We start from the raw sequence: 25,376 nt of genomic DNA, 5'->3' as shown, positions 1-25,376 counted from the left end.
GCCTAAAAGCTCGGGACTGTTGCTTACATATCTGTTTCTGCAGTGTCTGTCATAGTACAATACAGTAGCAAATTGCTCTCTGAGGGTGGACTGGTGGTATTCCTCTATTGTTCTTTACAGAGGCTGAACATCGTATCGACAGGTCTGCATCCCTTTGGGTCAGACTCTTAGTCTCACCTCAGCAAACACGCACGCACCCAAATTCACACCCAGACACACACACACACACACACATAAACAAAAGCATGCACAGACACATACACCAACACCAGATGCATGCCTGATGCACACACACAGGCACACACACACACACACATGCATACCCCTTACCTCATACCCCCAGGGTCTCCCCGGACCTGGATTTGGGGGTCTCCAGTCGACTTGGATCTCAGAAGAGGACAAACTGGCAGCTTTCACTTCAGTAGGAGCCTCCCTGGGCTCTGTGGCAAAAGAACAACAAAAAATAAAATACTCACACTTCCTTTTCCACACATAGCAAGGTGAGCACCGGGGATGGAGGGGCAGCAGGCCTAGACGACCCAGTAGTAATGAAGAAAAGAAAAAAAAAAAACGATTTATAGTAGGTGAGACATGAGAGGTAATGAGAATACGCGTTTCCCTGGAAACGATGCCGCCATGATCTCACTGAGTCCGAATAACTCACACTGAGCATGGCGGAGTAGACCAGTTTTGCTCTGAACCATCTGCAGCACACTTAAGAAGATCATGGTGTGGATCATGTAAAATAAAGAAAAAAAAAAACAACTTCTTTCACAGGATAGAGCTGAGCAGCCTTATCAGCAGCAGGGGCACAGCAGGGATCTTTATACGGCGGCATCGTGAGAGATCATGGCTGGAAGCAAACTGAGGCTGGGGGAGCCCTTACCACCCTCTGCGGAGTAGACGGTGACCACCTTGCTGAATGGCCCGTCCCCTTTGTTGTTGTACACGCCCACCTTCACTTCGAAGGGGGTGAGGGGTGGGAAGGTCTCATCCCGGTACTTGAAGGTGGTGGAGTCAGCGGACGTCACCATCTTCTCCTTCCAGCCTCGTGTCCCGTTGGCACGGAAAGCCACAATGTAGCCGAATCCCTCCCCGTTCTGAAACTCCTCTGACACCGGCTAAAAGCAGAGAGGGACTGTCACTTTTAAGCAAGAAAGAAAAGAATGGAGCGCTTTATTTTACCTTAAGATGCCTGCACTACAGTCTCTGGACCTCTTAGTTAAACACATTTCTTTTACCTGCCATGCACTTTATTGGCACTTTTTATGTACACCTTATCTTTGAAACACTGGAGACACAAGACATATGATCAGCATAGTTACCAGCTGCACGCTTATAGGTTATTGTCTATGCTCCAGTTCTTTTCGAGGTCAATTGTGTGAAAATGTGACAGTAATCAGCAAATTATTCAAATATCATATTTAGGCATTGAATTTGCCTGAATAAGATGTGAATAATATAAAGGGATATATAACTCTCTTTTTAGATATAATACAGAAGCATATACATCAATGATTCCTAAGTGGTTAAATTTGCTGCTATGCATATGATATCCCATCAGCAGATTTATGACTGCCATTCCATCACATTGTAGTCTCCTTGTATATAATGTATGCTACTTTATATTTGATTATAATTTGAGCATGCAATAAATCAAACAGTGGAAAATTAATATACAGACAGGTGGTGGTTAAGAGGGCCTTGCCGTAAGCACTGGAGGGCAGACTGGAATGAAAAGCTGCAAGACCGATGGATGGTTTGAACTTGCTTTACCTGTGACCCAGTGACTGAGTACAGCTAAAAGTAACTGCAACTCAACCTTACTTCTTCCACTTAAAAATCCAGTCACCTACAATTCTCTAGGCAATACACAGACTCCTGATTTACCATGTTGCCACTTGTAACTACAATTTATTCAACTGGGGACAAAAATATTGCCCTCCAATCTGAAGGCCGTTTCAATGCAGGGGCCGTGTTTCTGTGCAATGGATGCTAATTGCATAACCCAACACATGCCTTGTATTCTTTTCAGCAAAATGTTCCACAGCAACCTCTGGGCTGTGATATGTTGCATAATACAAAGCTCGGGATTTACATTTTAATGATTTTTTAAACAGTATTGCTGATGATTTGTGCCTATCATTATGAGGGAATAACGTATTAAATGGCCAGGAATGGATGGTGACATATTGCTAAAGCTGGGTTTTCATCGAGCGGGCTCACATTTGTGCTGGGGGTTTTTAAATTTCATGATTAAAATCCGCATAAAATAAACCACTTGTGAAAATTATACTCCTCCAGCCATGACCATGAGTGCATTTGAATATGCGATTATTCCACATAAATCACACCAAGTGCATTAAAACACTACTGGCTTTGTTGAGCTGTAACATTATCTGTGGTAACAGCATATGCAAAATTCAGTTTAACACGAATTTGGCTTGAATCGTTCACATAACTCATGCCGGGATACTTGGAAGGTCCTTTAGAAGGAAATAGGCTCAGTATATGTATGAGCACTCAAGTGATATATCCATGTATGCAGTATATGCCTTAAGCCTGTGAGGGAGGTTTCATCACAGAACAATAAGGTCTGCTGTCATCTGTAGTCTGACAGTGTCTCTGGAGGCCACAGAGGATTGTGTCTTTAATTAATCCTTCCCTTCCAGTTGGAATTATTGCAAACAAATGTTCAGAGAAATTGCCTTCAGTTTCTCTGAACTACTGCTAAACTTCCATTGCAAGAGCCATTTGGGATGAGTAATCTATGCATTTTGAAGTCTCAGTTGCCGTTTTTCTAATCTGAAAGCTGACAACAGCAACACAAATTTCAATGAAAATGAACTTTTCAGAACTGTAATCTTTGCTTCTCACCAGATGGCCATGAACCATCATTAATGGGTGGATTAATGACATAGAAGGACTATGGGACTAGACTTGTTGCCATGGATGCAGGCTCGGTTTTACTGAAAAGGGGTGAAGCCAGGCCTGCCTTGGACACCTGCACCATATTTATTGGATATGGCTGAAATTTATTAGGCGAGAGGGAAATTGAATTAAAATGTGTGCAGGCGGCATTAAATCCCGGGCAAATCTAATAAAAGAAAAACACCTGTACTCCCTCCATTCTCTGGCAGCTAGCCTGTGTGTCATACAGCAAATCGAGTGCCTTGAACCAGCCTCCAAATAATAGCCCTCACCTTGAATTACGTCACTCATGCCTCCGTGCCCTCAGGAAGGGTGGCTGTAGATGTAGGCAGTTTCGAACCCTGAACTCCGCCCAGAGGAATCACCGCAACCCTCTAATTAACTCATGTAAGTGGATGCGTTCCTTGGAAACAAATTAGTTTCCATCACTCTCTAATTATCGGAGTTGGTTGTGCTTTTCCGAGGGTGCCTGACTGCAGTCCTGCCGGAGTGGCTAGTTAAGCAGCAAAACGGAGAGGAATGGATGTTTATGGGATTAGCCGCTTGGGTAATGGCAGCTACGAGACAGGGCCACCCGACCCCCCAGACGGCAGTCGACCCGCCGCACTCTGCGGTGGCGGAGAGGGCCACTTCAACAGCCTGCTCGTCATCTCTCGTCAGCGACGGTAATGAGACGGACGGGCGAGCGTGCACAGCACAGCCATCCGTCCTGCCTGGTAATCAGGGCTGTGCTGGAGGCAGAGATGCCCGGGGCTGATTGGAGAAGCAGAGCGGCCGTCCGCCCGCCCGCACCCTCAGACTACCGAGGAGAGAACGCCTTCCTGTGCCGTCTCCTTCAATACTCGTCTCCATTGATCAAAGATTTACATTACAGCTGATTCATTTAGCCAAATGCAAGACTAAATGGCTTGAGATTAAATGACATTTATTTTTTTGGGGGGGGGGGGGTGGTTAGTCCAGGTTATCCTCCGATATCCCACCATGCAGCAGATGGACCATGAATTTTGAATTGTTGCCATGTGTTGCAGTACATGCTAATGAATTTCCGGCCACTGCAATTTAGAAAGAGCAGACAAAACGAGAATAAAACACTATCATTTCAATCCAAAGTTGCCAGAGCATGTTAAGAACCATAGTTAGGGTTAGAAACTATTCCAATCAATCACTGCCTTATCGTTTGATTACCGGCCCATCCTAGGTCTCATTCATTTATTGTTACCAGCGAGTCATGGACTTTGCCATTAATCATAATTTGTGAAGATAATTGACTTATCAAGTAACACTAATGATTGAATTTGTAGCATTAGTCTATGCAAATATGAGGAAATTAGTGTCTGTGTCAGAAAAAAAAACCCTGGGCTCCACTCTGTTTGCTTTTTGCTTGGACTCAGTAACATAAAATGTATTCGTAATTGTGTTTCAGCTACTGCTGATTCACACCTCTCCTAAAATCATGGTGAATGCACACTATAGCTAATCTCATTCTAATTGTAAAATGTATAGTACAGGTGGGTAAGAAAAAATGTGCAGTCGACTGCCCAAAGCACAGATTGTAATATAGCTGGATTGTGGGTTTTCTCACTGGCTGAAGTGCCGCTCAATGGGCTGTATTTGGTACTGCTGCTGCTTGTTGAGCATGCTGTTATGGCTCCTGGTAATTGAACTGTCACAATAGATACAGAGGCTATTAAAATGATGTTTATTCTATACCCACTGTAATGCTTTGTCTTGTGTTTAATGAACAACGCAGATCAACAACACCCGCAATCGCCCCATCTGGAATGTTTTTTTTTTTCCCCATAATGCCACACCAAAGTAGAGTTCACTTCAGATGAAGGTTATTTTCCCAGTGACAGTTGGGTCTCCCAACTTAATAACCACAAAAAATAACCATCGGTTACAGCTACATCTGTTCCCTCCTCCCCAGATAATAGCACCTTTAACTGCCCTCATTTTAAATCAGCCAGCATTGTTCATTTATGGCCCACATCTTCACCATGATATCCCCAGCACAATGTACAATGCCGATGAGGCTCCTCTCCATGGGCTAAAGTTCCCTGGCAATATCCCTTTTTGCCATGGTGGGAGATTGATTCTGTTTTGCACAGGCGTCGTAAAGAGTGCGATTACTAACAGATGTTCTTCAACATCCTGGCTTTTATGGGATCAATTGAAGACTGACACTTTCCATAATTCACAGCCCCATATGTGAGGGAATGCACAATAGATTCGGCAAATCTCCATCTTCAATATACAATGCAATTTGTCTTTGAATTCAAAGTGTCTTTTGTGTGTGTGTGTGTGTGTGTGTGTGTGTGTGTGTGTGTGTGTGTAGACCTTCTTTGTCAGATGCTTTTTTCTAGTGACACATTGATTTATGGGACAAATCTTACAAAATATAATGCAATATACAATAACATATTCAACCCATACTGTCAGGGCTCCGCCCTCCTAGCTGTGGTGTTTTTGTTTTTCCCTGTCCATGTGCTTTTGTTTTTCCTTGTGTTCCAGCCCTGCCCCGCTCCCCGCCTGGTCCCCGCCCACCTGATTGCCCCATTACCTTCACCTGCCTGCCTGCTCACCTGCATCTCATCTCCTCATCAGCCCAGCCCTATTTCTACCCTGCTTGTTCCTGTCTTGTTTGCCAGTTCGTCTCAGCGTTTTCGTACCTGTTTTGTTCCCGCAGTTTTTTGGATTTCTGTATTCTCCGTGCCTGACTCTGCCTGCCCTTCGTCTTCGTTTCCTGCCTGCCGTTTTGTCCCTTTGCCTGATTGTTTGCCTGCCCGGTTCCTGATCCTGCCTGCTTCTGTTACTGACCCTGTTTTTGTCCACGGACTGCCTTCCGGTTTTCGACCCTGCCTGCTTTTGGTTTCGCTACTTTCCTGCCGTCATTATAAACCCGCCTGCAACCTGAAGCTCTCTTGGTCTGCGACTGAGTCCCTGCCTGAGTCCTTACACATACACTGAAAATTAGCATATTGCACAGAATTGTCATTTGGCGTCAAATCCTTTCCCCCAGTTAACAGTAAAACACAGAACCCACCCAAAGGTGAGGCCTGAGGTTGTGAGGAAGGCCAGGCCTCCCACCAACGCAAGCAGTGGCACCACATCCTCAAAGTTTGTTCGGGGTGTGGTGCCAGCATGCGGGGCCTGACAGTAAGGGCCTCGGTGACATTGTCACTGCTGCCGGTGGCCAGCGTCACGCACACCTCACCTCCCATGAGATCACCAGCTCGTGCCTGCGGCCGTTCCCTCCGCTGACGTTCGCTGGGGCCACCGAAGGAACTGAGGGGCACACACAAAAACAACACTATCACACAGCCGTCACACAACTCCCCGGTATTGCCTGACCATCGGCACTGTCCTGTCAAAACAGCTCCATGTCCGCGCCTGCACTAAGGCTTTATTCACTGCCCTTGACTTTGAGCTAAGTAGGCAAGCAGCTCAGTATGTTTCGTTTCTGTTTTTTCTGTTTTTCTGAACATCACTGACCACTGAATTTGACCTGCGTTGGACCATTTCCCCACTGAAGAGAGGCCACATGAATGATATCAGATGCTGCAGTACAATCTAAGATTTTCAGTTACAGTACTAGAGTTAATTTACACAGAGATTTTGTGATGCCAATTAGTTGCCATATCCCTAATTGCTCTGGAAGCTTGTTTAATTACAGTGTAATTTGTGCGCATGCTCATTTGTGCTCATTTGCTCATTTGTGTTCAAGACGTTGCTCATGGCCATACCTGTGCTGCTTCTCAGCGCTCGCACTGAATGACATGCAAACTATTACACTGCTGGGTTAAGAAGACCGACAAGACTTCTTTTGAATAGCAATTTTTTTCTCTTGATGAACCACAGCATTGCATAGTCTATCATGTGAGTGTCTGATCTCCAGATGTGGCAAAAATACATCAATTCTTGTGCCTAGATTTGGTAACAGAATGAAATGATGAGGAAAACTATGTCATATAGATTGTCTTGTCAACAGCAATTTACAGCAACATTAACAGAAGATCAGTGTCATTTCTGGACTATGTGCTTGGAATCCAGGTAACATAAGTCGTTCTGAATTGTGTCCTGGGTTTATGGCAAATCTCTCTCAGTGCTGGCTGTCTCACACGGATATTCCCTCAGAGTAAACACAGATTTGGAAGCCAAAGAAAGCATCACTTCCTTAAATGCTTTCTCCGTGTTAAGGACAAAACACTTGCAGATTGAAATGACTCCTAATATAAAACAAAGTAACTACATGCAAACTTAACAAATTAAATTATAAGGACCTTAATGAAAAAAAAACATGAAAGGTCAGTGCTGTGGACATGTCTGACACATACTGTATAAGGTGAGGTGAATATGCGCATGTACAAAAGCAGGGGGGTTAAAGGAAAAGAGGTGCTGGAAATAGAGCCAACTAATAGAATGCCCTTTGACCTTTGTGCTGTTTTCACAGTGTACTCCTGCAGGGAAGTGAGTAGTTGGTGTGAGTGACCATGTAAGTGTCCATATAATCAAGGCAGCACCATGTGCTCTCTACATGAATAGATAATGCCCCAGCTGCCTGGCCTCCGGGCGTGAGAAGCCTGACTGCCCCGGCTCAAACACCCCACATGTTTATATTCATGTAAGCGGCTCAGTTTCATTTCCTCCACCAATTAAAAATGTAAGAGCTGTTGACAGCTGGGGCTGTGTTTGGAATGCAGCCTGGTCGAACAAGGGTTTTTTTTTTCACATTCATTTGTACACAGAGAATAAACATACGTGGCTGAAAAAGTTGGGATGGAAACTGATCATGAGAGATTGGTACTTTGCCTTGGGTAGCTACTCCTGTACAAGTCAGAAAACTCACTGCCTGAACAACTATCAACAACGTTTACTTATAAAAATGGCCATAACTACATCTACACACCTTCACACAGTGATACATTACTGTGTGTCAGTAACTTTCAGAGGCTTGGTTGTTCATTGTGTTGTATGTGTCACATCATTGAACACTTGTACTTTCTCTTCCACTGGTGGTTGAGCCAAAGTCAGAGAAATGGCAGCTACTGTAGATAATAATCTGACTTGGATTCTAATTTACTTTTGTTTCTTGAGCTACCTGGATAATGTTAGCTTCTATCAAGATTCTATGGCTCTCTGGCTATCACATAGTGTAATTTCTAAGGAGTGTGATACTAACTCCTAGTTCTTGAGCAGTTAACTGTCCATATCTACTACAGCTATATAGATAGACAGACATCCTGTTTTCAAATTCTTCTAGCCACGACATTCAGTACAACCAATAGTCTCATATTTACACACTAGTTCTCTAGGTGGTTGTACTTACCCATGTAGATGGCTAAGTATCTTGCTCTGTTGAAGCTCCACAACCACTGCACTCCGCTGAGCAAACACTTGCTCATGAGAATATCAGGTATTTGTATTTGTCATTTTAATAATCTGCAATATCATCAAAAGTGTGAATTTACAAGTGAGTGTATGCAAGAGATAAAGAATGGCACAACTGTAGTTAACAATATCTTAGCTGTAGCTGGATCAACTGACTGGCCTTCCAAGTGTTTTGGCCCTTTACTATTACTTGAGCCTTTAGGATTAAATTGGCCAGAGGAGATTGATAACCTGTGCTCCTTCTGGGAAATCAAAAATGATCAAACACCTCAGCAGCCATTATTCAACGAGAACAGCATCATTACTGTAAAACCACACCGAAAACACATGCTCCTGCGGTGTCTTTTCGCAGCTACTGTATGACAAATTCCCTGCTTATTATATTCCCTTAATGCTCTGAACACAATTAGATGTACGTGCTGAGACATGCTGAATGTGCTGCGATACATTCACAATTCCACCACAGTTGTGTCAGGGTTGAATGCATATATTTCTTTGCAATCTATCCTATTACAGTGGAAAGCAGATATGTGTGTAAGAAAGTTCATGTAAAACATTCATGCTCAAATCCCTGTAGGCTTGTGGGCACAGAGGGAAATGTTAAATGAATTCAGAACTGAAGTCAATAAAATATTCAATACACCTATGAGAAAAAAGGGCTCAGTCCCAGAGACCTATAAAAGCAGCATGGAACAAAAAGAATACATTTGTCGTGTGGTGGCGTTTGACAGCATGTGACAATGCAGAGAATGGAGTGACATCTATTCAAAGCTTTTGAGAAGGTGGGCAGGTGTTAAGTATGGATTCTAAACAAGTAGCTCAGCGACAGCAAAATACCAGTGCTAGCGGATGTACACGGAGATGAGTGTCTCTTATTTTGAATTATTCCACGCTTGCACCTCATTAACATCAGTACACGAGTGACATTTGTAAAAGTAGCAATTACGTTTAATAGCAGCCCTTGATGATTCCTGCTTAAATTTCCATGCAAAATTAAAATCTAGGTTTAACTAAGTTGTTTGGAAGTGACTGCTGTTGTACTGTAGGGCTTAAATGTGAATATTTCTTTAGTCACAGCAAGGCTAAGGTGATTTTGTATGGCTTGATTTGAGATGGTGTCAAATGAGCCTTAATGAGAACCTAGACACTCTCTTCCCAGTTCTAAAACGGGGAAAATGAAAAGGGGTACAGTGATACAGAAAAGCCAGATGTTCTGAGGATGAAGGTTATTTTCTCTTACTTAATAACCATCAGTTACAGCCACACCTGTTCCCTTCCCCCTCCAGATAACAGGACCTTCATAACTGCAGTACCTGCTTCCTTAGTCTTGACCACCCTTGAGGGTAAACTGGGGTCCCCTGTCCCGATGGCGTTGCTGGCCACCACCCGGAATTCGTACTCTACCCAGGGGTTCAGCTGGACTGCCATAGCTGACTCCATGTCCCCGGTCACTGGCTCAGGATCTGGAAATACCAGAGGAACCCCCTCATCATCACAGGTGCCACAGAGTCACAGACATTTTTAACACTTTTCAGATACTTTGCAGACACCATTATGAAAATATGGCTTTGTGCATTTTCGCAGTTTTTAGCACCAAGAGTTCAGAAATTGGCAATTAGTTTTGCTGCATAGGCCTAAATATCAACATTATTCAAGCTCAAGGTAGGTCTGAACTCAACCAGTTAAAAAAATAAATTAATATTTTTTTTAAGAAATAAAAGAATTTTTTTTTTAAAGAAATACTGTAACGTACGTGGGCATACACATATACACACAAATCACGGACACACACACATATACTGTATGTAGCACTAAAATTGTTTCACTACTCTGGACACGTACTTCCCTTTGTTATATAACTGCGTTGTAAGGGAGCAAATGACATGTGTTGCATCAGTGATATGTAAAGAGAGCTGGTGCACTGAAGGGGTGCCCAGCTTCAAAGACAAAGACGGAGAGTGGAAACTGAGGCAGACGGCTACACAGCCGACACGTACATCGCATGCTCCGCCTCTCTAACTTTCACTTGACCGGGTGTAATTTACATTCAGCTCTGGCCTTTCGACAGACTCTCTGCTTTCACAGACTGTGGACTGAAGCTGAGGGCTTGCGGCCACGGGACAGCCAGGCAATCTGCTTCCAACAGCGTGAGGCCCCCACCCTCCGGCATCCTGGGAGACACTGCTCTCATTTCTGTGTCTGCCTGCTTCCTCTCCTAACAGTACGACGTAGTTGCAAGGAGCAGGGATTTTAACCCTGAGGTTGCTGGGTTGAATCACTGATGGGACCTTCAAGCAGACTCCTTAACCTGCATTACTTAAGTAAATATCCAGCTGTACAAGCAGATGGCATGCAAGCTTTCTAAGCTGCTCTGGATAAGAGCATCAGCTAAAGAAAAGATGCAACGCGTTCACTTGGCTTCCTGCAAAAAATTCTGGTTCAGCATACTGACACGTCACTCGCTGCCATGGTGCCATCTGTGCTATTTACGCAGGGAGGCAGGGTGCACTCCAGAGAGGACGCACACAGGGGAGGTAATTGGGGCTGTGGGTCAGCTCTAGTCAGTGCTGATAATGAGCGCCTCTTCTCTCTCTCTATTCTCACCCATCTTATCTCGTTGTCGTGGCACAGCGAGGGGTGCGATAATTCAAAGGTAGAGCACAAGATCCTTGGCCTGAGGGGTTCCACATCAGGTTGGTGTGTAGGGGGCGTGGGGTGATGGTGGTGGTGACGGTAGGGGGGGGCATGCACGTAACCCCTCAACCTCACACTCCTGCGCTGTACTGGGTGATCAAGCCTAACATATGACTGGGTCCAGTGCTGAGAAAGGCAGCTGCAATAAACATCAGCAGTCCTGCAATTCCAGGCAAATGTGCTGTCTCCACAGCCTGTACACACATGACATATCAACAACATGTTTTATAAGTGTGACAGCAAACTAAAACTAATTTAAATTTTGAATGAAATCAATACACTGACAGAATTGCACATTCATTAATAGATACCTGGAACATTTAAAATGGCAGCAGACTCTTTCTCTGTAATTATTTAGTTACGCGCATACAGCCAAGCAAGGCAGATCACGGTTGCTGACCGGAATATGTAGGAGTTTGTCAACCTGACAGCTCTTCAAATATAAGCTGATAACTGTGTTTGCGGTGAGCTGGACTAAACCCCTCTCACCCCTCAGTTTGTTTCCGTATGCTTATCTCTATGTGCTCACCGTGTCGCGTGCCGCAGGGGCCTTAATTGTACATTATTGAGCTGTATGTCATTGACCGGAGCTGTTGTAAGTGGAATAAGTGGGGAAGGTGACTCATTCATCCAAAGAGCTGAGCTATTATCGAGTCCTAAACTTTGCTATTACCCTTATCGTATTTGCAGTATTCAAACAGATTACACGTGCTTAGCAAGCCATTGTACCCTGACATTGAAAGCTAAGAATTGATGGTGTTACTGTCAAGGTACACAAAATAAAGCCATTAATCTTCTGTCAGACCCAAAAGAGCTGCAGCTGAAGATACTTTGCTTTACACCTTTCAAAAAGGAAGACATCCACTTTTTAATTCCTTCTAAGTAAGAAACTCATTTAGGGGAAAAAAATCATATAATTAAGGTCAATGACATATACTTGGAGCTTCATTACAGTTTTATTGAGCTCTTCTGAGCAGAGTACATAAGCTGAAATAAAACTCCGCACACTTGTGTGGACATTGTGCAACTTTGAAAGGAGACACTCCCGTGCTGATTTATTGAAGGGCTTAGGTGGGTCAAACATTCGCCTTTCAGATCACTCGCCAGTGGGGATTTTGGGAGTATGAATATGTTTGAATATCAAAGCAAGCCTGGAACACAACAACACCTGTGGAACGCATTACGGATTCTGCTCTTTCAGCTGTGACCTTGCGGCAGCTAGTTTGGGACTAACTCGAGAGGTTGTCAGAGGCCTGCACTTACGAGGGGAGTCGTTTCCCCTGCGGTCTCCCTGAGGCTGTGAGCTCCTCCGACATTGATTACCTGTCCTCACGGTCTGCCAGCCCAACGAGAAGGGGCTCCGGGCCTGCAGATTGTAGGCACTGATGGGGCTGTGATTGTCCACCCCGCGGCTCCAGGACAGCGTCGCCGTGGTGTCTGTGATTTCCTCCACAATGACAACTCCGGGAGGCCCAGGGGGACCTGGGGAGCAGGACAAACACGGATAGAGTGAGGGAATCGCACGCCTCTCTCCCTACGCCGCCTGGGCAAAGGCAATGGCTCGCTGTGTGCTAAAAGGACATATATAAAAACATATTCTTTGACTCTTCCATTTTCATCACCCCTAGTGGTGCTGAACTTTTATACCTTTGTTGAAAGGATCCAGAGACACTGTTTTTTGTGTTGAGTCCTTTACTAGACTTCAGTGTTTGTTGGAACAAATCAAACAGCCGAGAGACATGCTTTTTGCTTGGATTGGTTCAAAACAAGAGTATTAAATGCTTTCCATAAAATAGTTGAATTTAATCCAACAAAAGGGATGGATGTGTGACTTGAGTTAGATTTTTTCATCTGCAAAAACTTAAAAAAAATACACAGAGAATGTGCTTACAGTATACAAATCCACTCTGTGTTCAGTACAGTAAAACCAACCAACAAACTAAGACACACTTAAGAGGATTCTGAGAAACACTGAACTCGTGCCAAGGATTACTAACTGATAAAAGGATAATGAGCATGTTTGGTTTTTTCAGTTCTGAGAAAGCACACCAACAATGAATGTGACTGTATGGTAGACCTTTCTCTGTTTAAAACCATACAGCATATGTTTACCTCTGCCATCTGAAATAAGTGAAATCTGTTACTGTGAGGAGTGTGAAAGAAACAGCTGTAAATTAGAGGCTGACAGCTGGTATACCTAATGAAAACCAATGTTCTGTGACCGCTGGAGAGGTGCTGAACATTTGCATTAACAGACATTAATATGCAATGTGAGTCACCATGGGAACAGCGGAGGAGGCCCTCAAGCCTTTGTGTTAAGACTCCAAGCATCGTATCAACACGAGTAAAATCCTTTGCCTTTGCTCAGGAAAACCAGTCATCCTCTATAACTGTTGTTTAATTCTGTTGGCTAAAGCCTAGCTATTTCCATTTACATCACATTACAATTAACCAGCTGAACCACTGTATAAATGCAGAGATGATGAAGAGTGCATAATTAACATTGCAACTGAGAGAGCTCTCTGTTTTTGGAACATACACACACGTGCGCACACAAGCGTGCACACACACACACACATACATACACACACACACACACACACACACACACACACACACACACACACACCCACACACAATGACATGAAATGGGGCTCTAATCTTAGCAGTTAGCTCAGCATACTGTTCTGTTTTCAAACAGGGTCTGGCCACGAAATGCTGAGGCAATATGACATTCCAGATAGGCAGCTGGCTGGTCTTTTCTTCAAAGCCAGGGGCCTTGTCTCCCTGCTGACATGGCTGTCTCTAGCAAATCATGTTTGACTAGCCAGGTATTTAAGCGCACAGTCTGATGCCAGATGCAAAAAAGGAACCCACCCACATGGCATATGGAACGGGCTGGGTGTGGGGAATGTTAAAGAAGCCGGACACCATGCACCAACCCCCCTCCCAGACACACACACACACACACACACACACACACACACACACACACACACACACACACACAGTCTCCAAGCCACTAGGTGCCGATAAGAAGCTCACCTCGGACCAGAAGCTCAGCCTCCGCATAAACTGTATCGGCGCTGGTCTGGGCCCGACAGCCATACTTCCCAGCATGCTTCAGGAGAATGCTCCGGATCATAAGGTCGGCAGTGGAAGACTGCTGCAAGACGGGAGGAAGGAGGAATTAAGAAATAAGAGCGCCGCTGGTTCATCGCCACCAGACCAAAACAACGCCTTGGAAGACATTCGCTGGCGACTGCAGCTTAAGGAATCCTGCACAGTTCAGATAGCTGCGTGCCGTACTCTTCCCTCTTTCTTCTGAAACTAGCAACGCCTCAGGCAGCACAGGGGATGTTTGGAGGTCTACAGGCAGCTGTTTACAGCAACGGCTGATTAAAATTAAAACACGTGAATCAGAGTTTGGCTCCTTGTGCCGTCCTACTGTGTCTGCAGAGACATAGTGTGGGTTTGTGGATGAGGAGAGGCAAGGAGATACTGCTGCTCCGAGCTGCCTAGTCGCAGACTGTGGCAGAGAAAACCAGTGGTCTGACAAAGATTGAGAGCCGTTATTTCTTTTAACATGTGGAAATATCTCCCCAGGTGCTACACTTTGAACCATATCCATCAATTCAAAGCTCTGGAGGACTTCTGTGTTTTCACACAGAAGCAATGGCTGCTGAATTCATAATGTTACACATATACAAAGTAAGACTATATTTTACAACATAAAACTTATTACATAAAGTTAAAGACACAGCGCTTTCTAATTGAACAGATGCCAAGATTTCTTAGTGGATAAAGCAAAGAGCAGTTGACCCCGCCATTAATAAGAATTGGTAAAACATTTGGACATAACTGTGCATTCTAATGTTTATTTTTGTGAGCTAAAAAATACACAAAGCTGCTCTTTCTTTCAAATTCATGATGTTTTCATATTTTGAAAAGTAAAGTGTAGCATTTCTTTTGGTGCTGATTCACAGCATAGCACATTCATAGCACAGATCAAAAGAATGCACTCTCACAAATTCTTTTGATCTAAGCACCTCACTTGTTAACCTACAGGCTGAAATAAAGAGTGCAATCCACTTCTGTTAAAAAAGCTGCGGATAGTTTCACCCTGGACCTGCACTCTGCATGACTGCCACGGCTGCTAAGCAGGGGCAAGGCCTTTGGACAGAGCCTCTCCGCACGACTGGGAATAAGAGCACTGCCCACAGAGGCACGTGTAACCTTGAAGCCTCTAGGATCACTCCTCCTGCAGGCACTGCCCGCTCAATACGAAATATTCCACAAAATCCTCTGTCTGTTGTACAGCTTCTGTTCTTATGGATAAAAAAGATCTTTTGCCGCAGTCAAACTTTGGCTACTCTAGAGTTTGTTTCCTTCATGGGACTATAGTTTCTTCAACAAATATGTAAACAAGTGAAAAAAGTAAGTGTCTCTATATAAGACTGTTTTCATTTAAAGAATGAGGAAATAACACTCACACACACACACACACACATATACTGAATACAGATATATAACTCGTACTGAGGCAGAGCTGCAAGAACTCTACATCTCGAGAAGTCTGAGTTACTTAAAGCAGTTCTCACATGCTCTGATTCATGAAATATGTATGCTTTAGCAGTCAGTTGATATTACTTTCCCTTGTCTTGAACCACTGACCAAAAAGCATAGTAAACGTGCACCACTACACTAAATCCAGAAATCATTACTATGCTAGCACATGTGCCTATCATGACAATGTCTCATTCTCAATGCTTTTGAGGACAAAATTCACAGTAGAATTCACCTGTTTTACTACAATATCTTGTGTTCTCAGAGATGCCTAGGACTGCATCTGGTGAGGACAAGTAAAAACCGTGTCCTTCAAGTGAATTTAGAGATTTCTTTATACTGAAGATAAACTTCAATTTATATGAATGCTGGCACTGAGCTGTAAAACTAAGATCTAATTTATTTTACATTGACACTAGGTAAATTATAAATTAATATTGCTTGGTCCAAATTAAATGAATAACTACATAACTAAATATATACGGGAAAAAATATGTCAAGCAGAGCTCATGATATGCCTTTCTGTTTTTGAATATCTTGAATATGTAATATTACCTTGTTCTTAATTAAATAAATAAGTCCTCACTTGTATGCTAAATCGTTGTCTTTTTCAAAAAACTTAAACACAGGTTGGCCTTAGTAGGCTCTGACAAATTGGAAATGATCTGTGCTGTCACTCCTGTGGTTTTAAGTGTCTTGATTTCATACGGATGAATGACCTGTACCTCCACAGGAGGGAGGGAGGACTGAACTGGGCCAATAAACACCAGAGCAACATAGATTCAGTAGCTCCTATAGTCCATTACTGCGTATGCTTGGGTTAATGCAGTCCACACTACGCACTGTCTGCTGTGTTATACATTTGTTTTGGAGCTCCTAATTACTACTTTTCAGCAACTGGCCCTCAGTTCATCAGACAAAAGCTGTGGTAGCGCAGATCACCAGCCACCGCGAGGGTGCAATTAAAGCTGTTAACAAGCACCCAGGGATGGTCACATCAGATGTACCCACAGAGACACAGAGACATCCAAGCTCAGCTCAGCTGAGGATCACTACCTCAAACACGTGCCGGTGGAGGGGGACCAATTTATGTAACACCTTTTTCTTAACCTGTCATTCCAGTACAAAAGGAGACTATTTATGGCTGGTGCAGATGGAGCTTTTTATTCCTCAAATCTATTTTTTTTTTTTTATAGCCGGGCCTCACCACCTCCTGACACAGGCTCATCTCCCCACCCAGGCAACGGGAAAGCCATCAAAGGCCTGCAACATAGCTGACATCCACATAAGCGGCTTACTCTCTGAACCAAATCAGTGTCTCTACAGGTCTGCCAAGACATTATTAAAATACAGGGACAGCTAGAAACGGTAATGTATTCTATAGCGAGCTATAGTACATGATGTTTTTTTTTTTTTTTTGCGTTAAGGGACCAAAGGAAGAAGAAAGACTTCACTGCTGGTTGCATTTTTTTGAAGGTGATAGAAGTCGATACATAAATTTAGTGCTGTATTTTAGCTGATATAATATAAAAGCAGGCTGGATGGCTCCTGCAGCTTTGGCAGCCCGGCTGTATCTGTCCTCAGTGCCTTACGCATGCTGGGCACTTTTGCACCACAGAAGAGAAAATCAGTCCTCCGACGGCTCTGGAACATAAGGTGGCTTATCTTTAACGCTGTGTATATTTCGATAAACATGATTCCATGATCAGCTTTGGGCACTTCATTACGGTAACATCTGGGTGGGCGGGGTAAAGCTGACGACCTCTAAAAATTGAACAAGGGATTTTGCTGCAATGTGTCACATTGCCAAACATTTTATTTAGAGATAAGGAAGTGAGGCTCTACCCTGCAGGTGGCTTCACACTTTTACCCTTTCTCCTATCCCCCCTGCACTAAAACGTAACACACGCCTGCCACTTATTCTACACCCACTGGAACTATGCGAAAATGAATTCCAATCAGTGGCAATCCAAGATATTCAGATTCACACTTGAACAGTGCATTCTGCATTGACCTACAATGATATTGATTGCATCTGTTAACAAAAATGGCCATTTCAATGTACCCTCATTGCATTTCTAGTAGGCAAACAAAAAAAAAAACCTAGGCATAATGGCTTTAAGACGACCAAGTTCATTTTTAAATATCTGATACCTCCAGCCAAATGCCTTGCCTGGGGCACTTCACTAAATGCTTACAGACCTTTTCCAGGAAACACCAAAAATGATGTCAACATTCTGAGATGTACATTTTAAGTGATATACATACAGTAGGATATATATTTTAACTGAATGATTGAAAGCCCTGACACGCTGTTTAATCTGAGAGGGCACTTACTGTCCTGATGTACTCAAAGTGGCCCCCTTCCTGCTGGAAGTTGAGGGGTTGGTGGTTGAGCAGCCAGAGGAAGTTCACGTCCAGCGAGGGGTCATGGATGGCCTTGCAGCTGAGGACCACGCTCTCGCCCACGGTCACCTCCACCCGCGCCGGGGTCAGTTCCACGCGCATGGCCTCTGGAAGCACGAACACCACACCACTGAGCCCCACTCCCCTCCGAACTCACAGCATGTGCACAAGCACGGTGTCAAATACATGCCTCATCCCAGTCATGCCACACTCTGTTTTTCCATGGCTGGAAACCATCAAAGCACAGAATTGTGGCAAAATAAAGATCACTGGATCACTGCAGAAAATTATTAACTGAGAGGTGGAGATTCTATGAAGCATCAAATAAGTGGCGACACAAACTCTGCACTGTTTTGATAGTCCTCTGTGTTAAATAACATATTTGCTTAAAAGGCTCCTTCGTCCTGAGCAAATTACAAAGCTTACATTTCCACATGTTATCCGTTTATACAGCTGGGCATTTACAGAGGTCATTCAGGTTAAACACCTTGCTCAACCTCACCTTGCAGTGCCCCACCTGGGAACTGAACTAGATAAAAACAGGGGTATTGCAGACTCTGGGTTAAAAGCCCTGCTCCATGACTGCTAGTTCCCTCTTACCCAGCCCATACAAAAAATAATAAAATGAGAATATATTTTTCAGCTCCATCAATATATTGAAGTTATGTAAATTATTGCCAGTTTGCAAAATATTTCTGCTTTGCATTAATACATTTTAAGTACATAGTCTTGGGCTGAAAAACATATTTCTCAATTTTCTCAATTCTTAAAATATGTTTCATTTTTCGTAAGGGCGATATCAAGAAAGCCCAGGCTGAGGTGGGAGAAGCAGGGTGGCACTGATCTGCCTGAAAATCAAAGCCCAGCCTGACGGCCCCACACACCTTTCACCCACAGTACGGTGGTCATCTCTGCCATGCCGAATTTATTCTCCGCCCGGCACACGTAGTTCCCCTCATCAGCGCGACTGGAGTTCACTATCCTCAGGGTGTTATTCCTTAGCACTGAGATCCTGTGCAAGAAAAGAAAGGGAAAACAAAACAATCAATACAGGTATAAATTATAAATGCTCTCTTGAGCAGAAGGAATCAGGAATGTGTTTGGGTTTGGCTCTTTAAAACGACATTTACAGAAATCATTCGCTGTGTTGTGGGTAATCAATCAGACGGGAAAAACAATGCACAATATTAATCACAGTGGAGGCTGCAGTTGGTCGGGTGCTCTGTTTCTGATCCTTTAAGAAAACAGAATAACAGGGGAGTCTTTGTCTCCTAATCGATTCAAAGAAACACACTAAGTTGAGTCCTTCACCCAATTTGCTGGTAATATGACTGAAAAAACAGACTGATAGCTGCAGTAAGACAAAAACAAAAAAAAACATATCTTTAAACTCAGAAAAACTAAATAGAAGAACATCGCATATCCCACAATGAGAGATCAAGAGGCCTGCCAATTAAAAATAAAAATACATAACCTTAGGAAAGTAAACAGAATATCAATTCAAATGAGAAACCACCTCTTCCATCAAAAGCAATAAATATGAACCTCATTCTATCAATCTGACAAGAACAGACAGTTTAGCTGTTTTATTGAAAAAAAAAAGACCCTGTAAGCTGCAAGGGCAGGACTGCTATGTTTGTATGCGATGCGGTTCTCTGTTCTCTGTGTCATTTAAGAGAAAGGACACAAAGTGGTTTATTATGTTTACACAGTTCTCAGAGAAGCTTCAGTGGTGCTCAGAGACAAACTGTGATCAAATCCATACAGTGACAGTCTCATTCAGGTACATCAGAGCAGAGGTGCAGGTCAGTCTGTATACAGAAGTGATGGGGTCAGCTATCAAGCCATCTGGTCACAATAACAGCCCCTGCATGCTGTCTTGTGGCTTTCTCTTCACTCATATTTCCAGGTGCCCCATTTTTTGTGTGTCTGCTATTGAAGCATCACATTTTCTCTCAGACATCTTTGAATGTCTGTTTTCTGATGACATTTAACTCAGACACAAATACATGAAAAGAAATGTATATATGCATATGTTGATACCTGATTAATACACTGACATTAACACCAATGCTATTGTAAACACCAATATCTGCAATGCCAAATAACAGCTATGTATGCATGAATGCGTGTACAGCTATGTATGTGTCAAGACAGGGTGGTCACATGGCCAACAGGGGTGATAGGGAATACAAAAAATCACCAGTTCTTAAAGTTAAGGATGGATTTTCTGTGATCTTCCCACTAATGAACGGAAACATGCACCATGAAAGCTGATTTGATGACAAAAAACACTGGTTCACAGCAGTGCAGCAGGTTTGCCCAGTGACTACCAACAACCACAAAAGTGTAAGGGGAATAGTGGTGTGAGCCACTGCGGCTGAGGTGACTTGATGAGAGAGTGCGCACTCATCATCACCCAACAAACCAAATATATAAAGTATATATACTTTCTCCCAAGACATGTTTGGGATGCAGCAGAGCTTTTTCAGTTTTCAATTAAGTTAAATCACACAGTCCAGACAAGCCCTCCAGCACTAGCAAGAGAAATGTGTCACATAATGACAATACAAACACAAACCAAAATAACAGATCAAGAGCCATATAAATAAATGCCTCTCCCTGAGAAATGCAATTGGCATCTACCTTAGCATCCCTCAAATGCTTCTTGAATGGTCTGCAGTGTCAAGGATTTGAATTCAAAATATTCACATGAAGCTTTGAGCTCCTCCCCATGCAAAATAAAAAGACAAGGGCAATTTCTCTAACAACAGAGAGCAGAATCATTCTATTAAAGAAATTAATCTGGGTCAAGTCCTAGGATCCTCTCTGCCTTCCTTTTGAGTATATTCATATAAGCCTTTATGTACTCAATAATTGACATAACTTAAACTGTGTGTGTGTGTGTGTGTTGAGGGTATAGTACATGATACACAGTGCCATAATCCTTTCATCAGAATTCAATTTCATCCAAAACAACGCAAATCACAACAAAAGCAAAACAGAGTCTAATTCCCCATGTTAATTAGTATGACAGCATTATGCGGTTTGGTTTACACATCTACCCTGCTAAGCCTCTTCATCCAACAGTGAAGACAGCAGCTGGCAGGTCCAGACCCAATAAAGAACAAAAAAATCCAGCTGTGTGGAAAGTTCAGGGCAAAACCACAGCCAGGAGAGAGTCTTCCAATTAAGGACAGAGCCACATCCACCAAGGACACAGAAAGAAGAAGGACACTCAGAGAGGGACCAGCAGGTACACGGAATATGCAGATGAGGCAACCTGACCAAAGAAATGGGAGGAAAAAAGGCAAGTCTCCTCAAAGCAGGGAAATTTTTTTGTATGTTTATTGTCTTTGTATTTTTGTCTATTTAAATACAAAAGTGAATTGAAAGTCACGCGTGTAAATACAGATATGCACTGAATGTGATATTGTGAATTGCTTCCAATATGAAGATGGACAGAAATAAATTCAATTTGCTCCCAGCATCTGAATAAAACTGAACATCAGGGCTGCTACTGCACGAGCATATTACAGATAATTAATTAAAATGATTTCTTTAATGAAAGAAACATCTTTACGTTCTGTGATGTGAGCAAGCCTTGTATCTGTCTTGCCTCTCTTTAAGGGCATGGAGCTTTAAGGTTTCAGTGGTGGCTGTCATGTATTCTCAGTCTAATAGGATTAATAGTTTCCTTTCAGGTAACAAAACCTGTGAATATTATTTACAATCCACATTATTTAATGACCTTCATTAACTCCACACAGAAGTCAGTGTCAGATACAGAGAGGTGAGACCCTCAGCGTCCATTCCAACTCCCCCCAAATAAGACAGCACTTCCTTGGAAACAGCTTGGCAGAGTCCAATAATAATAAAGAAATCCTAGCAATGTAAGAGTCACTCCAGGCGGGCGGGTGAAATTCATAGCTGTAATAACTACTGCTATGCCAAGGGAGGATCGGGCTAACTAAGCAACAGTTGGCGTTGTGGAAAATTTCATTTATGATAGCATGAGTATATATTCCAAAATCCTCTGCAACCCCAACTGAACACTCATCCAGAGATTTGGAGCCTCAAAGAAGAGCACCATTTCCATTGCTAATGCTGGCTTAGCAACATATTTCTGATTTTAAGACTGCATTGTAAACAGTGAAATAGGCTTGGGGAGATTAAAGCTATTTATTACGCCGGTCTGCTACTTTATTTTCCGTCTGAAAATCTCTGCACATCCAAAGCTGGGTCCCTCTAGAGGTCGAAAAATACAACTCACAGCGGACATGCTGACGAACAGCTGCAATAATAACGTGACGAACTGAATTAGTGTAATCTACTGTTTTCTTAAGATGTAACTGTTGTAATTCCGTACACAGGTGTTTCAGAACCCGCAGCAATTTACTCTGCATATTGAATAAAGCATATGGCCCACCATAACATTTAGTGGAACTTGGAAAACGAAAGGTCAGTCATTTCACGTTTATAAGTCGATTGTCTCCTCAGCGTTGTACTGCAGGTGTGAGTGTGTTGTAGTGTCAATGAATGATCAGCATTCCAAGATTCAATTTCCCATCTGAGACCTATCCAAAGGACAGGCAGGTGAAAGGTCTAATCATTATTTACAATTAGTCAGTCTTTTTAGAGTCAGACCTGCCATCTGCAGCAAGATCATCCTCTGACTTCCCTGCTTCTCTGCTTCGTCCACCCCCCCCCCCCCCCTCCCCGACCCCCTGACACACACACATGCACACGCACACGCACACACACACACACACACACACACACACACACAATTCAATTTCAGTTCAATTGAACTTCCTGTATTGGCATGACAAAGATGGTATGGCAGTGAAGCCTAATTAAATGATGACTTGACAGTATGGAGTGAACTTCATTTCACACACAGCAGCTGGGCAGTCCTGCAATTTCATCCACACAGGAGAAAATGAACGCAAAGCTGCCTCACATCTGAGACATGGACGTGACCTTTTTGCACAACCAAGTGTCACCAGTGTCCACAAACACGCACTGTAGACTGGTAGGCTCACAGGGGAGGAGAGGAGCTCTACTCATATTCTCTTTCTCTCTCTCTCATATTGAAAGGAGAAAGAAATTTCAACCTTTCACTAACACAGAAACAGCAAAAAAAGGGACAAATTCAGATTTGCTCATTTACTGTGAAATCTATCAGAGGCAGCTAGTTCATTTGTCATCATTTTACCTTTCAGATATGTTCCTGGACAAGATCAGCATCCACTGTAAGCCTGGGGATGAAATATCTGACATTTCATTAAGTGTGCAATACCTACGAAACACATATAAAATATAATCTGGACTGCGCTGCAGACACCCTTAATAAATGATGGAGTAGGCAGCTTTGCGTTTTCTTTGAAACTGATTGTACAAACATGTCCAGCAGGAGAAGACAAACTGCTACAGTAAATGCACCAGTGAGCAGACCGTATATGATGAGCTCTTTTTCAGAGGTCTCGGCCATAACTGGGCTGCACAGCAGTAGGATGAATACAGAAATGGATATTGTGATTATGGATTTATCATGAATATTATGACTTAAATGAATATTATGATTTTAAAATGGTTGTATTTCATGTGTATTTCACATTTGCTGAACTGGCTGAGAAGGCCTCTGGTGATGCCCCTAAAGCCCTGTATGTGGCTCAGTGGGTAAAGGCTGATTTGGAGACAGATTTGTATCCCCTTTCTTGAGGTTTAGGTGCCACCATTTAGCCATGACACTTTAAGAACAGAGACCCCAGCACTTCTTTTCCTAAATAAATTGCCTCGCTTGCAGTGCCCTACCCAGTCAGCAGAAAGAGCCTGTGCTTAATCCCGGCGTGTCCACTTTTAGAGAGCAGCTCCCAGATCGATTACAGCCAGGGATTCTGGGACCGTGGTGCCACAGCCCCCCAGCACTAGAAAGAGGACGGGTGCTCTCGAACAACAGCCTCTTTATTATGCTGACCCAGCTGACATGCAGTTATTTCCAAGCATTGCTGCAACATTGTGCAAACGTTTTGTGACAACCTGCCATGCTGTATGTCCTCAGTCTTAGAGGAATGACAAGATGCGTGTTCTTCAACAGCAGTGTTCCTGGTGGGAATTCTCTCACTGAACCCAGAAAAGCTTACCTCTGAATAAACAATGCGGTCATAATACCAAGCACGACTAAGCACCATGGGATGTTCCTATATGTTTTTGACTATATTCATAGTCTTGCCACACAGCGGCAGCTGCTTCTGTCATGTTGTAGTGGCTGCCTGATGCATATGCCAGCATCACATTCACATTGCCTGTTACAGTATTGCCTGTTGTTATTGTATCTTTCTAGACGAGCCCTGTAAGGCTGTCATTCTATTATTTTTACCAGCCGTCTTGAATACCACTTTGAGAGGCACACCGATGCAGAACAAATCTGATCCACACACGCTGTGACAAGGAAACCCTGACAAACAAAATCAACTTAAATGAGACAAAGCAAGAAGAAAAAAGAACCTTCTCACAGCTGTTGACAATAAATCCTCATTAGGTACTGACTCTACCTCCAGCTCTCACCTTCCCTGCTGTTACCCGGGAAAAACAGCCCCCTGTCTCACCTAATGGAGTGATCATTTGCTTCCTTCCCGGTCTCCATCCCGGAGCAACCGAGGTCCCCAATTCAGTTCCTTGCAGTCTTGATGAGAATACAGGGAAGGCCCTGGAAAGTGTTTCAATCTTTCCCTTTATGTTTTTTTTTCTCCTTCCTGTGTCATACGCCATATGGATTGGCCATTATCTGGTAGCCTGGACTGTGACCGATTGGAATCAATCCTCACACCTCCAGACGGAAAAGTCTGTCACCACCTCCCCTGCGCTGGTCTCTCACTGTACTTGTGAAATGACAGATTTGAGGGAATTCATCTAAACAGCAGTTTGATTTTGATAGTAGATTTAATATGATGGTAGATTGCATCACTGAACATCAATATTACAGAGCTAAAAAAAAAAAAGAAGCATGTGTACTTGGACTGCAGTAGAATTTTTGGCCTGAAATGGAATTCACACTTGTCCCTCTCCAGATTCAAATTAGACCCGCCGCCTAAATGAATTATGGGAAACGTGACTAATGCGCCATATTGCCGTAATATCTTAGCGCATGGGAGGGTATTAAATTAAAATGTCTAGATTCAATTTGTCCATTACTCAGCTTATGGTGAGTGGCGCTAAATAACAACCTTTTTAAGCGGGATTTTGAGGGTGGCAGCTGGATCTGATCCAGCGCTGGCTCGTCTTAATCTGTGTGTCGAACTGGGATAATCTTCACAGCTTAGTCTCTCTGCCCACTTGTTTACTCTCCTTGGCTGAGTGCTGCTTGACACGGGCCTGCATAGCTGGGA

At 43.3% G+C, this 25,376-nt stretch overlaps 1 protein-coding gene across 2 annotated transcripts in view; it reads right to left on the bottom strand.

The window, feature by feature from the left end:
• The window catches only part of LOC118774275 (contactin-5-like), a 188,198-nt gene that overhangs the window by 4,748 nt on the left and 158,074 nt on the right, over positions 1-25,376 (bottom strand). The window contains exons 13-20 of one of the 2 annotated variants that reach the window (XM_036523499.1): positions 18,870-18,997; positions 17,917-18,092; positions 14,059-14,179; positions 12,337-12,495; positions 9,633-9,782; positions 6,146-6,216; positions 887-1,121; positions 331-440 (exon numbers count right to left, since the gene is read on the bottom strand). In XM_036523499.1, the coding sequence (XP_036379392.1) occupies positions 331-440; positions 887-1,121; positions 6,146-6,216; positions 9,633-9,782; positions 12,337-12,495; positions 14,059-14,179; positions 17,917-18,092; positions 18,870-18,997 (1,150 nt within the window). The remainder of the gene's footprint in view (positions 1-330; positions 441-886; positions 1,122-6,145; positions 6,217-9,632; positions 9,783-12,336; positions 12,496-14,058; positions 14,180-17,916; positions 18,093-18,869; positions 18,998-25,376) is intronic. The other variant, XM_036523500.1, reaches the window with a different exon arrangement.

The sequence above is a fragment of the Megalops cyprinoides genome, chromosome 3 (genome assembly GCF_013368585.1).
Source record: "Megalops cyprinoides isolate fMegCyp1 chromosome 3, fMegCyp1.pri, whole genome shotgun sequence".
In the NCBI taxonomy this organism is placed as follows: Eukaryota; Metazoa; Chordata; class Actinopteri; order Elopiformes; family Megalopidae; genus Megalops; species Megalops cyprinoides.
This window is presented reverse-complemented; position numbering and strand designations above follow the sequence as displayed.